The sequence below is a fragment of the Eptatretus burgeri genome, chromosome 8 (genome assembly GCF_056783735.1).
Source record: "Eptatretus burgeri isolate ZD-2024b chromosome 8, Ebu_testis_v1, whole genome shotgun sequence".
In the NCBI taxonomy this organism is placed as follows: domain Eukaryota; kingdom Metazoa; phylum Chordata; class Myxini; order Myxiniformes; family Myxinidae; genus Eptatretus; species Eptatretus burgeri.
In genome coordinates, this window is record NC_140968.1 from 10,396,157 (window position 1) to 10,408,656 (window position 12,500).

At 45.8% G+C, this 12,500-nt stretch overlaps 1 protein-coding gene across 5 annotated transcripts in view; it reads right to left on the minus strand.

Moving 5' to 3' along the window:
* LOC147021076 (rho guanine nucleotide exchange factor 2-like) overlaps positions 1–12,500 on the minus strand; it is a 174,660-nt gene that overhangs the window by 121,459 nt on the left and 40,701 nt on the right. For all 5 annotated transcript variants that reach the window (XM_085890811.1, XM_085890812.1, XM_085890809.1 and 2 more), the window contains 5 exons: positions 10,987–11,180; positions 6,498–6,648; positions 5,015–5,138; positions 4,392–4,425; positions 3,995–4,096 (listed from right to left, as the gene is read on the minus strand). In XM_085890811.1, the coding sequence (XP_085746937.1) occupies positions 3,995–4,096; positions 4,392–4,425; positions 5,015–5,138; positions 6,498–6,648; positions 10,987–11,180 (605 nt within the window). The remainder of the gene's footprint in view (positions 1–3,994; positions 4,097–4,391; positions 4,426–5,014; positions 5,139–6,497; positions 6,649–10,986; positions 11,181–12,500) is intronic.

Below are 12,500 nucleotides of genomic sequence, written 5' to 3' on the forward strand. Positions count from 1 at the left end.
GTGGTTGAACTCAGTGAACTGAAAAATAAATCGTCTACAAATGTCAAATCAATCGGATGAAAATTGAGGATTTTAGAAATACCACCTTTGTTGGATTTAGAAATACCACCTTTGTCAACAGCTGTTGACCTGTTGACCTTTTGGTCCATGTTCACCTGAGAAAAATTGGTGGTTGGACTCAGCGACCGGAAATATAAATTCTCTTCAAATTTCAAGTCAATCGGATGAAAATTGAGGATTTGAGAAATACAACCCAAGTTGTTGACCCTTGGCCGATGCTGGCATTTTGACCTTTTGACCTCAAAAACAATAGCCTTCTTCCTTATGACAAACACCACCTTGTGGTGAAGATCGGTTGAAAATTGTGACCTGTCAGTGACAGACAGACAGACAAACAAACAGAACAAGCCAGTAGGCGACATGGCTGCTCGCTCTGGATGGAAAGCTGGCCGACGCGACGAGCCGATATTCATGTACATGCGATCAATCAATTTAGCACAATAAATATAATTATCACAACCCTCTTAGTTTGCGCCCAGAAACCCGCCTTGTGAAATTTCAGGCATGTTTCCAAAGAGACTCTAACAAATGGCAGCCCTGGTAATTCCATCTATGTATTCGCGAAAGATTTTATTTTTTTTATATGATGCTGTAAGACATTCTCCTTGGGCACAAAAAAAAAAACAGGTCCCTCGGAGGTCCAGTTTCAGAGGTATTGATTTTTTTGTACAGTCCACAATAAGTGTACGATGTACGATAAAGTATTTTAGCTGTTGCTAAGGCCTAAGTCACATTTGCTCTACGGCGAGGATACGGCGGCCGTACACCCTCTGAATTGACAGAAACGTGCAGCGGCCGCAGAGTTTCTGCAGTGGCCTCAGGGTGGCCCTACGCCGTTTGGCTATATTTTACAGGCCGTAAGGTCGCCGTGGAATTATAACGCGGAGTTATAACTTTTTTCATTTCTACGTTCGCCGTAGCATTTCGACAAGCCGAAAAAAAAACTGGTTTAAAAAAAAAAAATTAACCCATTCGTTACCGTCCGTCTGGCCGCACGTTCACCTTAGGGCCCCTGCGGTCGCCTTGCGGGCACCTTGAGGCTACCTTGCGTCTGCCTTGAAAATTCTATGGCTGCCGCAGGGCCCCCTTAAGGTCACCGTGCGACATCAAATCAAAGACCGTACGGCAACCCCACGTTTTCGGTCTCCACAATTTCTAAGAACTAAGGCCTAAGTCACATTTACTCTACGGCGAAGATACGGTGGCCGTACGCCTTCTGAATTGACAGAAACGTGCGGCGGCCGCAGAGTTTCTGAGGTGGCCCTACGCCGTATGGCTATATTTTACAGGCCGTAAGGTCGCCTTGGAATTATAACGCGGAGTTATAACTTTTTTCATTTCTACGTTCGCCGTAGCAATTTGACAAGCCAAAAAAAAAAAACTGGTAAAAAAAATAAATAATTAACCCATTCGTTATCGTCCGTTTGGCTGCACGTTCGCCTTCGGGCCCCCCTGCGGTCCCCTGTGGTCGCCTTGTGGGCACCTTGCGTCTGCCTTGAAAATTATATGGCCTCCGCAGGAACGCCCTAAGGTCACCGTGTGACATCAAATCAAAGACCGTACGGCACCCCCACGTTTTCGGTCTCCACAATTTCTAAATACGCCGTGCGGCTCCCCGAAAAATAAAAACATATGTGACTGCTACATTGTGTGACCGTGGAAATACTGCGGCCGCCGTATGATTGCTCGTGGCCGTAGATTTTGGAGACTCCATGGCCGTCGTGGCGAATGTGACCTCGGCCTTAGCAACGGAGGTGTGCAGAGCACCCATTCATTTTTGTGTACATGCTAGCCACATTGTACACATTTCACCCAAGTTTCATCAAAATCAGACTCTTTCTCTTAGAGATATTCGCAATTAACCATTTCTGAAATGTTCGACATGTACTCGCCCAAAACCTATCTCCTCCTACAAATATATTTTTGTTGGGGCTGCAAATTGGCAAGAAGGGAGCTAGACAGATTGCGCACAGAACTCCAAGCTTCGATTTTTCGAATTTTTTTTCGAGTTTTTGACCACTTTAAAGGGCCGTTGCGAGGGCCTGGGGTCCCATATTCGAAAACACACGATTCCCAGAAATATTGGTCCTACCTACCAAATTTCATTGGAGTCGGTTGAGTGGTTTAGCCCCTAGGCTTGACCAAAGTTTCGCGGACAGACAGACAGATGGAAATGTCCAGAATAAGGGTTCTCTAAGAGCAGCCAATAACAAAATCGACTTAACCAATATACTTGGAAAATCTTAGGTTTTGCAAATGAAAAACAAACCGAACCAGTGGAGACAGTGAAAAGGGAGGGGGGAACTAGGAGGAGTGGGGGAGCAAGGAAGGGGGTGGGGTCAGGAAGGGAGGAGTCAAGAGGGGGGTGTGAGGAATGGGGAAGTGAGGAAGTGGGGGTGTGAGGAATGGGGAAGTGAGGAAGGGGGAGTGAGGAAGGGGGGTGTGAGGAATGGGGAAGTGAGGAAGGGGGAGTGAAGAAGGGGGTGAAAGCGAGGAATGGGGAAAAGCGATGCCTCATCGCATGTCGCTTTACACTCCAGGAGGGAGGGGTGTGAGGACTCGGGTTGGAGAGAGGAGGACGGGGGAGCAGGGAGGGGAGGCAGAAGGGGGGAAGTGGGGAGGGGAAGGGGGTGTTCTGGACTTGCGTTTGGAAGGGGAACTTGAGTGGGAAATGGGGGAGATGGGTTCTTGACTTGCATTTGGTATTGGGAGTTGAGCAGAAGGGGGAAGTGAGGGTTTTGGCTTGCATTTGGTCGGGGGACACAAGGTAATACAAGTCGCATCCCTCAAGGACTTCCCTTGAGGGATGCAACTCGAACTGCAGCTGCCACCCTGTGTACCCACTCTGGAACGAAGGGTACATTTTGAAGAAGAAGGGGGTGCAAGGAGCGGTATGGGGGAAGTGCAGAGGGGAGGGGTGTTCTGGACATGCGTTTGGAAGGAGGACTTGAGGGGAGCAAGGGGTGGAGGGATTCTCAACTTGCATTTGGTGGTGGGACTTGAGGGGAAGGGGGAGAGGAGAGTTTTGACTTGCATTTAGTATGGGGACTTGACCGAAGTGGGACGGGGGCTGGGGAGGGGGTGGCATCTGCCAGCATTAGTACAGGGTTGAACAAAATGGGGTACGTTAAAACAGCATGTTCTAAGAGGATAGCAATACCACCCGTCACTTTCAAACAACAAGTACCATTTTGAAAGAGATTACAACACGGGCTTCCCTTGAGGGATAAGACTCGAACTGTGGCTGCCATTCTGTGCACACGCTCTCGTAATGGAACTCTCTGAGGCAAAGGTTACATTTTAAACTTTTACCATAATTAACTAAGACAATGGAACACATGTGTTTCCATTTCCACTCAAGTTTCCCATGCAAGCCTGTATTTCGGTTTAATTTAATAATGCCATTAATTATCTTCAAAAGGGGTGTTTTAATTAACCCAAACACCCAATTTTCAGCCATTTTCAGCCACTCCCTTGGAGTTCCCTCAGTATGCATGCAAAGTTTCAGGCTGCTAGGTTTCATGGTTTTGGAGTTATGGAGGAGACAGACACACACACACACACAAGTATTATTATGGACAGTCGGATACATTTTGGCAGTAAAGGGTCTTCAACCTTCCTTGTGTTGCTGTCATGCTTCATGTATGACCATAACGGTGCTAATTACAAGGTTCTTTCAACACATTGAAAATATTTTGTGCGTTTGCCTTTATAGGGTGAGACATCGATGAATGCCATCGCTCAGATTGACGTAAAGCCGGGCATCCCATCTGCTGGCATTAGTTGGTGGGCAATAAAGATCCCACGATGTCTTTGGCAAAGAGTTGGCGAGCCATCATTGGTACCCTGAACAAATTACCAATTCCTGCCCTGAAATAACAGTATGCTTTTGTCATAAATATGTGTGTGTGCCTCTGCTGTAAGCTGTGATCACCTCTCAACGAGGTCAGTGAGGGATGAGCACGAACTTCCTGGGGAGCACGGTGGAGGAGTCCACACCTCGGTGAACACGTCTTCATGGGCAAATGAAGGGAGCCTAACCCAACAAAGAATTAGTGGCATTGGAAGCAGGAGACACAAGCTCAATCAGATTCTGTTCTCTAGGAACCTTGCTCATATTGGCACGAGCTTTAAGTCGCTGACACGTACGTTTGGACGTTTGAGGCCACGATGAAATATTTACAGAAAATCCCAACCGAGACTCACAACTCAAGCCGAAATTCCACGACAGCCTCTTACAATGAGCTCATTAACTTTATGTCACATTGCACACCTGGATTGAACAGCAAAGGGCTGGGAGGTGCGGAATGGTGAGCTTGCGGTTTGCTCACCTCGTCTCAGAAGGAATGCTCATCGATCGAGGTTCTGAAAAACAATAAAAAAAAAAAACACGAAATTATGTTTGAAAAAAAAAAAAACCCACAAGGTAACCAAACAAGCATGGACATGATGTTCATGATAAAGTTCGAAGACTATTTTCCCTGTCCTCAACTTTCTGTCCTACGTCTGAGATGAGCACGTCACACGTGCCGCAGAAAGTAAGGCGATGCCGCACGCTTGTTGACTGTCGTTGACGTTGACCAGTCAGAGATTTCTTCTTCCTTCATATGCAGCACATGGCTACAGGGAGCATCATTTTCTGGGGGCACACCTGTGCCACTCATGCGGCGCCCCTTGTAAGTTAGAGCAGGAATTTTTAGAATTATGGACAAGGTGCCGACGACAGCTCGCCTACTCTTCGAGAAGGAAACCGTGGGATGTTTAGCATCCACCGACTAACGCCAGGAGACGGGACGCCCAGTTTAACGTCCATCCGACGGACGGCGCACACGTTGATGAGTTCCCATAATCACCTGAATGGAGAATCCACAGGATTAGCTCAATCGCTCTTTGTCTGTCCCTCTCTCCATTTTAAGCGATACTCTCCTTCACTCACCCTCCTGTGCTCACTCACTCTGGAATGCTGGGCCAGTATGTGCACCCACATCCAGCGTCGAACCTTTGCCCAAGAAAGATCTTCCAGATGTGTGGGCATCCGACTGCGACCTTGGCCTGCTCACCATGTCATTTGTATCAACCTGATAAGAAAATAATTAAGGGATAGAAAAGGAGGTGAAGAGGAAGTGTTATGAACATATTAGTTGCACAGTGTATCTCAATTGGCAGGTGTGTAACACAAACAGTCCTGTTAAAGTAAGCAATATCGGTTTTGCCCCTCTCCTCCCAACCTGCTCGCATTTACTGTAATCTACCTAACGACCCTACCCAAGGAGCAAATACCACTCCAAAAAACTCTGAATCTTTGTTCTTCTGCTTTTGCTCAAACTTTCTCAAACTTTCCGTTTTGCTCAAACTTTCCATAATATACGGTGTACAACATTAAATGCATGCAATAACATGCCATCAACTTACCTTTGAAATGACTAGCTTGGGTCGAAATGACTAACCGCGGCGCGGTTCAATGAATGTGCCGCTCCTCAGATGGTCATGAAGCTGAGTCTCCCGTCTGCTAACATTCGTTTTGGCGGACACTAAAGATCCCACGCTGTCTTCCAACAAAGTGTAGGTGAGTTACCACTGGCACCCTGAACAAATTGCAAATTCCTCCAAAAGTTAGCCCTGCCGGCCAGTTCGTCAAAGACTTTGGCCAAGTACACACACTCTCCGAGTGTCAAACCCCAACCTTTTCGGAAATCGCACGAGGAGGAGCGACAGTGCCATAATCACCAAAATATTGCCAATTAAGAAGGAGAATAAAGTTTTATCCTTGTCCTTTGATCAGAGAAATATTATTCTCCATCAAATGTTTCGCTTCAGTTCATTTATTTCATGAGAAGGTCTCGTTGCCTCCGCCACCGTGTTCACCCCTATATGTCTGTTTGTTTCCGTGCAGGATATCTCAAAAAGTTGTGGACGGATTCAGATAAAAGTTGGTGGACAGGTTTGGGTGTGTGACAAGGAAGAATCGATTCATTTTTGTTGAAGATCCGAATCTGGATCTGGATACGAGGTTTATTTAATTACTAAAGTGATTCTTCACCATTGAGAGATCGAGCCAAAAATGATATACAAGATATTTCAAAAATTTTCTTGGGCTTGATATGTTCTCGTGGATCAGGCGTTATGTGGCGGAGGTATGCGCTCCACCGAGTGCCCTTCTAGTTGCCTCCGTTTTGTCTGCAACTGCACTCCCATTCCTGTCTACAACAATAATCTGCAATTCTGGTACGGCATCGTGGGGTATGAAGCCTTTATGATTTGGCACACATTCAATGAGCTAGTTTGTGCTCTCTTGGTTATACACATAAAGACATCAGAAACATTATTTGATTCATCGAAAGTGCAACACTCACACGGTTATCTTGTTAAACCACATTTTGCCGTGAACTTCCTTGATTATAAATGGCCGGTGGCCACCACCATACAAGATCACATACCTCCCCATCCCATGCCGATACTGCCATTTCTTTGGTCGGGGTTGAGGCCTCGAGTTTGGCCTGATCCCTACCGCTTTCATCGTTTGCAGGTGCATGACCGGTGCTTGGACCTTGGCTAGGATTCATATCTTTCATTTCAGAAGGTGCATCACTAAGCAAACAAAAATAAACATAAAGGTATTTCAGACACCATCTTCAACACATTGCAAGGGAATACAGCTCAATTACAAACTCGGCAAATGTGAACACTCGCCGATTTAAACGGTTAGTAAGTGGATCCAAAAGTCCAACTGATATAATATATCTGAAAACAATTCACAGTCCAATATTCCTGGTCATTTTGTAGCAAAAAAAACCTGTTTCATTTGAAGGCACAGTTCCACCATTTACAACTTTAAGGACCAATCATACCATTCCACCCCACACATTGAACTGGCACTTGGCTTCAACTTTAATTGAACTCGTGTAACAGAAATTGACTTTATAAAAACGACACTTGCCAAATTCTGCTCGGCACATTGACGTGTATTTCCATAATGTGATGTGAATCCAGGTGAGCTGCAATCCCATGGACGGAAAACCATACTGCCGTGTCCAGTGGGTCTACCCCTACCTGGACGGGTGGCCAAACAGTTCTCCCTTGGGGGATTACAGCCGAGATTCTCGGAGATTCTGGCACGCGCCGGAAAGAAACAGCTTGGCGCTTCACCAGGATGGGAGCACAGCACAGGAGTTTTACTCTTGAACTCACAAAGGACACACGGACACCAGCAATTTAATAATAATTATTATTTAGCAATAGACAGAAAATCAACAACTATAATGGAAATAAATCAAGACGTAAGATAACCTAAATCTAATTTTTTTCAGCACTTAGCTTCGGGTCCAGGAGTGAGTTTCAGTGGCATGAAAGTCACCAAACTGCTTCGTAGCTGCGCAGGAAGATGTGCCCCAAAATGGCGCCGAGTGCTCTTTGGGTGGGAAATGTACGGGAGGTAATTTAGGGGGCAATTCTCAACGCCAAGGCTCAGAAAACGCCGTGCAGCTTCTTGCATCGATCGTCCTCACCGACGCTGCTGCTTTGCAAAATGGCGCCGTCTCTTTCCCCCGAAAGCTCGACACGAGGCTTTGGCGCTGGTCCTACATGATTTAGCCCAAGAGTCGATGGCCGACGTCTTGCTCCTCCACGTGAGCCAATTTGCCTCAGCACGAGCCCAAGAATCGTGCGGTCTTCTTCACCGCATCGAGGTTAAGCCGGCTGTAATGCCCTTCTCTTTTGACCGCCAATCCTGCCTCTCTCGCTTCTGTCTCGCTCCTAGCCTTCGTCTCGACTCCTTCTTGTCGCCCACGCGAGACAGATTAACCTCACTCTGCTCCTGCCACGAGCGGCTTCCCCGCTCTTCTCTTTCCAGAGACAAACTCTTCTCCCTCGCTTCTGAAATGTACACACTTCACGGTTCAGCCGAACAGTCAATGACTGGCGTCTTGCCCAGCACGCGGGCAAATTTACAGCACGACACGAGAATCACGCAGTTATTTTGTCGTGCCGAGAGGAGAACAAAGCGAGATCCTCCATCCCAGCCATGTTTCTCTCACAACTACTCTCTGCTCTTCAAACTTCACCCTTCTTCCATCATCGGGCATGGCTTGTTCGCATGAAAACCGGGAAGGCGGGGCTCCTCCCTGCTCGGCACGTTTGGCTCGGTTGTTGTTGTAAAAACATAATTCTTTCATTGCCGGCTTGTAAATACAAAAACGTAGGAGGTCACAGGGGGGCAATTACATACTGGGGAAACTGGACTTAATCCCTATCTCATTAACACAGCACCACCCCGTAACACTTACGCTCACAGTCTCCCTACTTAATTTACATCGATATTTCTCCTACACGTCCACGGACCAAGCAATTCTATACAATCCTAACTTTCCTCAATCCGAAATGAAATTCCTCAATCTACCTCCCCAAATATAACAATACTTTCCACTCACATTTGCTTTGCCATACAACAAAGCACAGCTATCAGTCTTTTGTGGGAAATGGTTTGTAAATTTAATTATCTCAATACCTGCTCCACTATAAGTTGCAGCAGTATTTACGAGAAGTTATCCGCTGCAACATGAAAGCCAAACCCCAGTTTTGGGACTATTGGAATTGCAATTCGGAATGACCGTGGGAGCTTTCATTACTTCACCAGAAGCTGTTTGCCGTGACACAATATGGAGTCGGCGAAACGACTTTCACATATCGAGGCAACAGCAAAATAAACTAGAGCGAAGTCAATGGGTTCGCCATCACAAAGCCCCACGCTTTCCATTTAAAGCAAAGTTGAAAGATGTCAAAAAAAGTTTCACCAGGAAAGACGTAATATCAAAATTCAGAGTTAAAGAAATTTTCCCCCCATTTTGACCCATGACCCAAAGTCCCCACCCCCTGGGGGCATGAATCGTGGGTCAAATCGAAAAAGAATTGCTACACATTTCATGCGTCCCCCCAATGTTGATTGTACATACAAAGTTTCATTACTAAACACAGACAGACAGATAACAATATCGCCTTGGTTTTTGTTTTTTTTTAAGCGTGGGGATAAAGACTAATTAAAGGAAACTATGCTGGGGGGAAAAAAATTAACAATTGTTTGACACATGACACCACCCTTTTCAAAAAGCTTCAAAGCCAAAATATGACTTCTGTTCCAATGGCATCAGGAAAGTGATCCACATGTGGTTGAGAATTATACGACGCCAACTGGAAACTACATAGAAAAGGTTTTGTCAATGCCGGACCAATCATTCATGCTCTAGGCAGTCTAGGGGAAAACATTTTGACCTCCCCCCTCCTTTATATATTAGGACAACTATCTGCACATGCTTGCCCATCTTGTGTTAGTGACGATGAGGAACCTCCGTGGTGCTGCTCTTTATAAATTGCATGCAAACTCGATCACGATATAGCGCATTGACGGATCCCAGGGTGGGGAGTAGTTGGGGGTTTTATGGCCAGAAGCATGTGAACAGAACGATAAATCTCTCGCGTACGAAATGTGTTTTTAAGAAACCGAGGAAACTTTTCATCTATTCATTATTAATCTACTTTATGACTTGATAGTTGATGTGAACTGCTTCAAACGCTGCATGCCGAGCACGAACAGAATCACACCACTGTTGTGCAGACAGAATGATTGATATCTTGCTCTGAACGGCCTGTAGGGGGGAGGGGGGGATTGAAGCCACCGTTGAAGTAAAGCAGTGTGACTTTTTCCACTAAAACCACCGAGCTGCTTTGCTTCGAGGAAAGAGTTCCATTATTTCCTGCATGTAAAAAGGTTCATCACTTTTGCATCATGTTGCCAAGAACAAATTGGTGAATTGCACACATCCATACAATAAGAGAGATGCTGGTTTCTCGGTGTGTGTGTGTGTGTGTGTGTGTGTGTGTGTGTGTGTGTGTGTGTGTGTGTGCGTGTGTCGCCATTGTTCTCAAAGATGGCCAAACGGATCTTCATCAAACTTTCAGAGGTCCGTCAGTGAGTGCCTGGGAGAGTTTTTGGCAAAAATGATAATTTGGATTTTGTTTTTTGAAATCGTGCCTAAGCTTTTGTAGCTATGTGAAAGGTAATATTAAATGATCCCCGACCCCATTCCTTAGAGCGTGTCGAGAAGCGTTTTAGACCGCTACCAAAATATCGAAAAAAAACAAAATTATATTTCTTCAAAATGCTAACAGGATTAGAACAGCACCGGGCAACGCCGGGTACCCCTTGTCGTACGTACTTAGTAAAAAAGAAAAGTTGTTGCATTCAAGAGAAATCAAACCAACGCACAATTGAAACAAGCCAGTAGGCGGGCATGGGTAGTCGGCCGTTGCTAGGCAACGGAGGGTCCATAGCAACGGTTCTTTCTCACACATAACTAGGACATACCATGAACCTACCATACCAGTTTCATGTATATCTGACTCATAGTCTCTGAGATATAACGAACTTCGTCTTTTTATTGTTTTCGGACCAGGGTTCATTCAAAGTCCATCTTCTCCGACAGTTTTCATAGGATTCGGCTGGAGATTTTTGACAATATGGCTGAATGTACTGCCCACAGTCGCTCGTGGCCCGATTTTTGAAAAAAATTAATTTTTGAGATTTTTTCTTGAAAATTTCAAAGTCCCGTTGCTAGGCAACGGATGGGTCCATAGCAACGGTTCTCATTTGCACACAACTAGGTCATGGTATGAACCTACCAACCAAGTTTCATCGAAATCGCCATTGTATTAACGGAGCATTGGACCGAACAGTCATACATACATACAGACAGACAGACAGACAAACATATCAACGGAAATACTGATAATAAGGGTAGGAAAAAAAAAATCTCAAAAATTATTTTTTCCGACTCGATCGACTACCCAATTAAAGGGAGAAGCATTACATCGTGGGGCCTGGCAGTTGCAAATGGTGGAACTACCTCGCAATACACAGCTGCCTGTAATGCACACCTGTGTTGGCTCGCCTTGCTGCGCTGTTCCCCCTTGCCCCCGTGTCCACGGAGGGTCGGGAGACGTGATCGCAGCTTTCCGCTTCTCCTCCGACTTGCAATGCCTTCAGATGCCTCCGCATCGTGTTCTTCGGCCAATTGGCTCTGCTCATCGAGCATCCGACACTGCTTGCCGCCGGAGCCAATCACTGGAGCCTGCGCAAGACGCCAATGATGCAATGTACTTCCCCGTGACAAAAATCATTGTGACATGTGCAACGTTACATCGTTGAAGTGGTGTTTGGATTCTGGAAAGTCAATGCATGGTTTCAAAGATTGGGCAAAAAGATTGACAGACGTAGTTTAATACAAGGAAATGTAAGGTCCTGTGAATGGGTAATAACAATGGAAATAGGGATTACATAACATGATGTGCAATTGTGGACCATGTGACAAAGGAGAAGAGTTAGGGGTGGTAATAGATACAGGACCAGGTAGATGTTGGGAAAGCTAACAGGGTTTTAGGTTATATATTCACAGGGGACTACATTATAAATCAAAAGAGATAGTGAGTGTTAACACAACAGGAATTTAGTGAGGCCTCATCTAGACTATCGTGTTGTTTTGGTCACCACTTCTGAGGAAGGACATAGGAATTAAGGAAGGTCACCTAACCCTCCTTCCTCTCCCCCTTCTCCCGAAAAAAGCTGCCATCGAAAGTATTCAGCATAGAGTGACTAGATCGATTCCAGGTCTAGCTCGACTCAGCTATGAGGAGCGGCTGAAGGAGACAAGACTTAATACATATGAAAGTAGGCAATTGCAATGGGGTCTGATTGAGATGTTGAAGGTAATGAAGGGTACTTCAGACAAAATAAATAATGATGTTTTTTTTCAACAGAATGGACAGTAACAGGATCAGGGACACAACTTGAGAGTAAAGAAGAAGAAAGTTAGGACAGTAGTAAGGCAGGGGGCGGGGGGGTCTTTCACTCAGAGTAGTTAATGCATGGAATTGTCTCCCTGGAAAGGTAGTGGCAGCGGAAACAGTTGATAGGTTTGAATTTTGTTTAGTATGTACCTACACTGGGCGATTCATCAATGTGTGTGCCGTCCCTCATAGGGGGCGTTAAACGGGAAATCCCGTCTGCCAGCATTCGTTGGTGGGCGTTTAAGGTCCCACAGCGTCCTTCGCGAAGAGTACACGAGCTATCGCCGGCACCATGGCCAAAGTACAAATTCCTGGCCTAACTCCTGCTGGGAGAGGGATGACAAACTGCCCAGCACATGATCTTTGCCAAGAAACTGCTTCGGGAGAACCAACGCTCTGGACCGGATGTACCTACAATCATTGAGCCAAAAGAGATACACGGATATTGGCTGGAAAGGTAGGTAGCTGTGGTATGGATCGGTGATTGCGTACATGTGTCATGGTTGTGATATCTGTGAGAGGATCTCGTCAAAAAGGTGAATGTGCCATCTGTGTTTGTTCCTTCCTCAGCCAACAATCGTGTTCACCTCCTCCCTCCAAAAAAA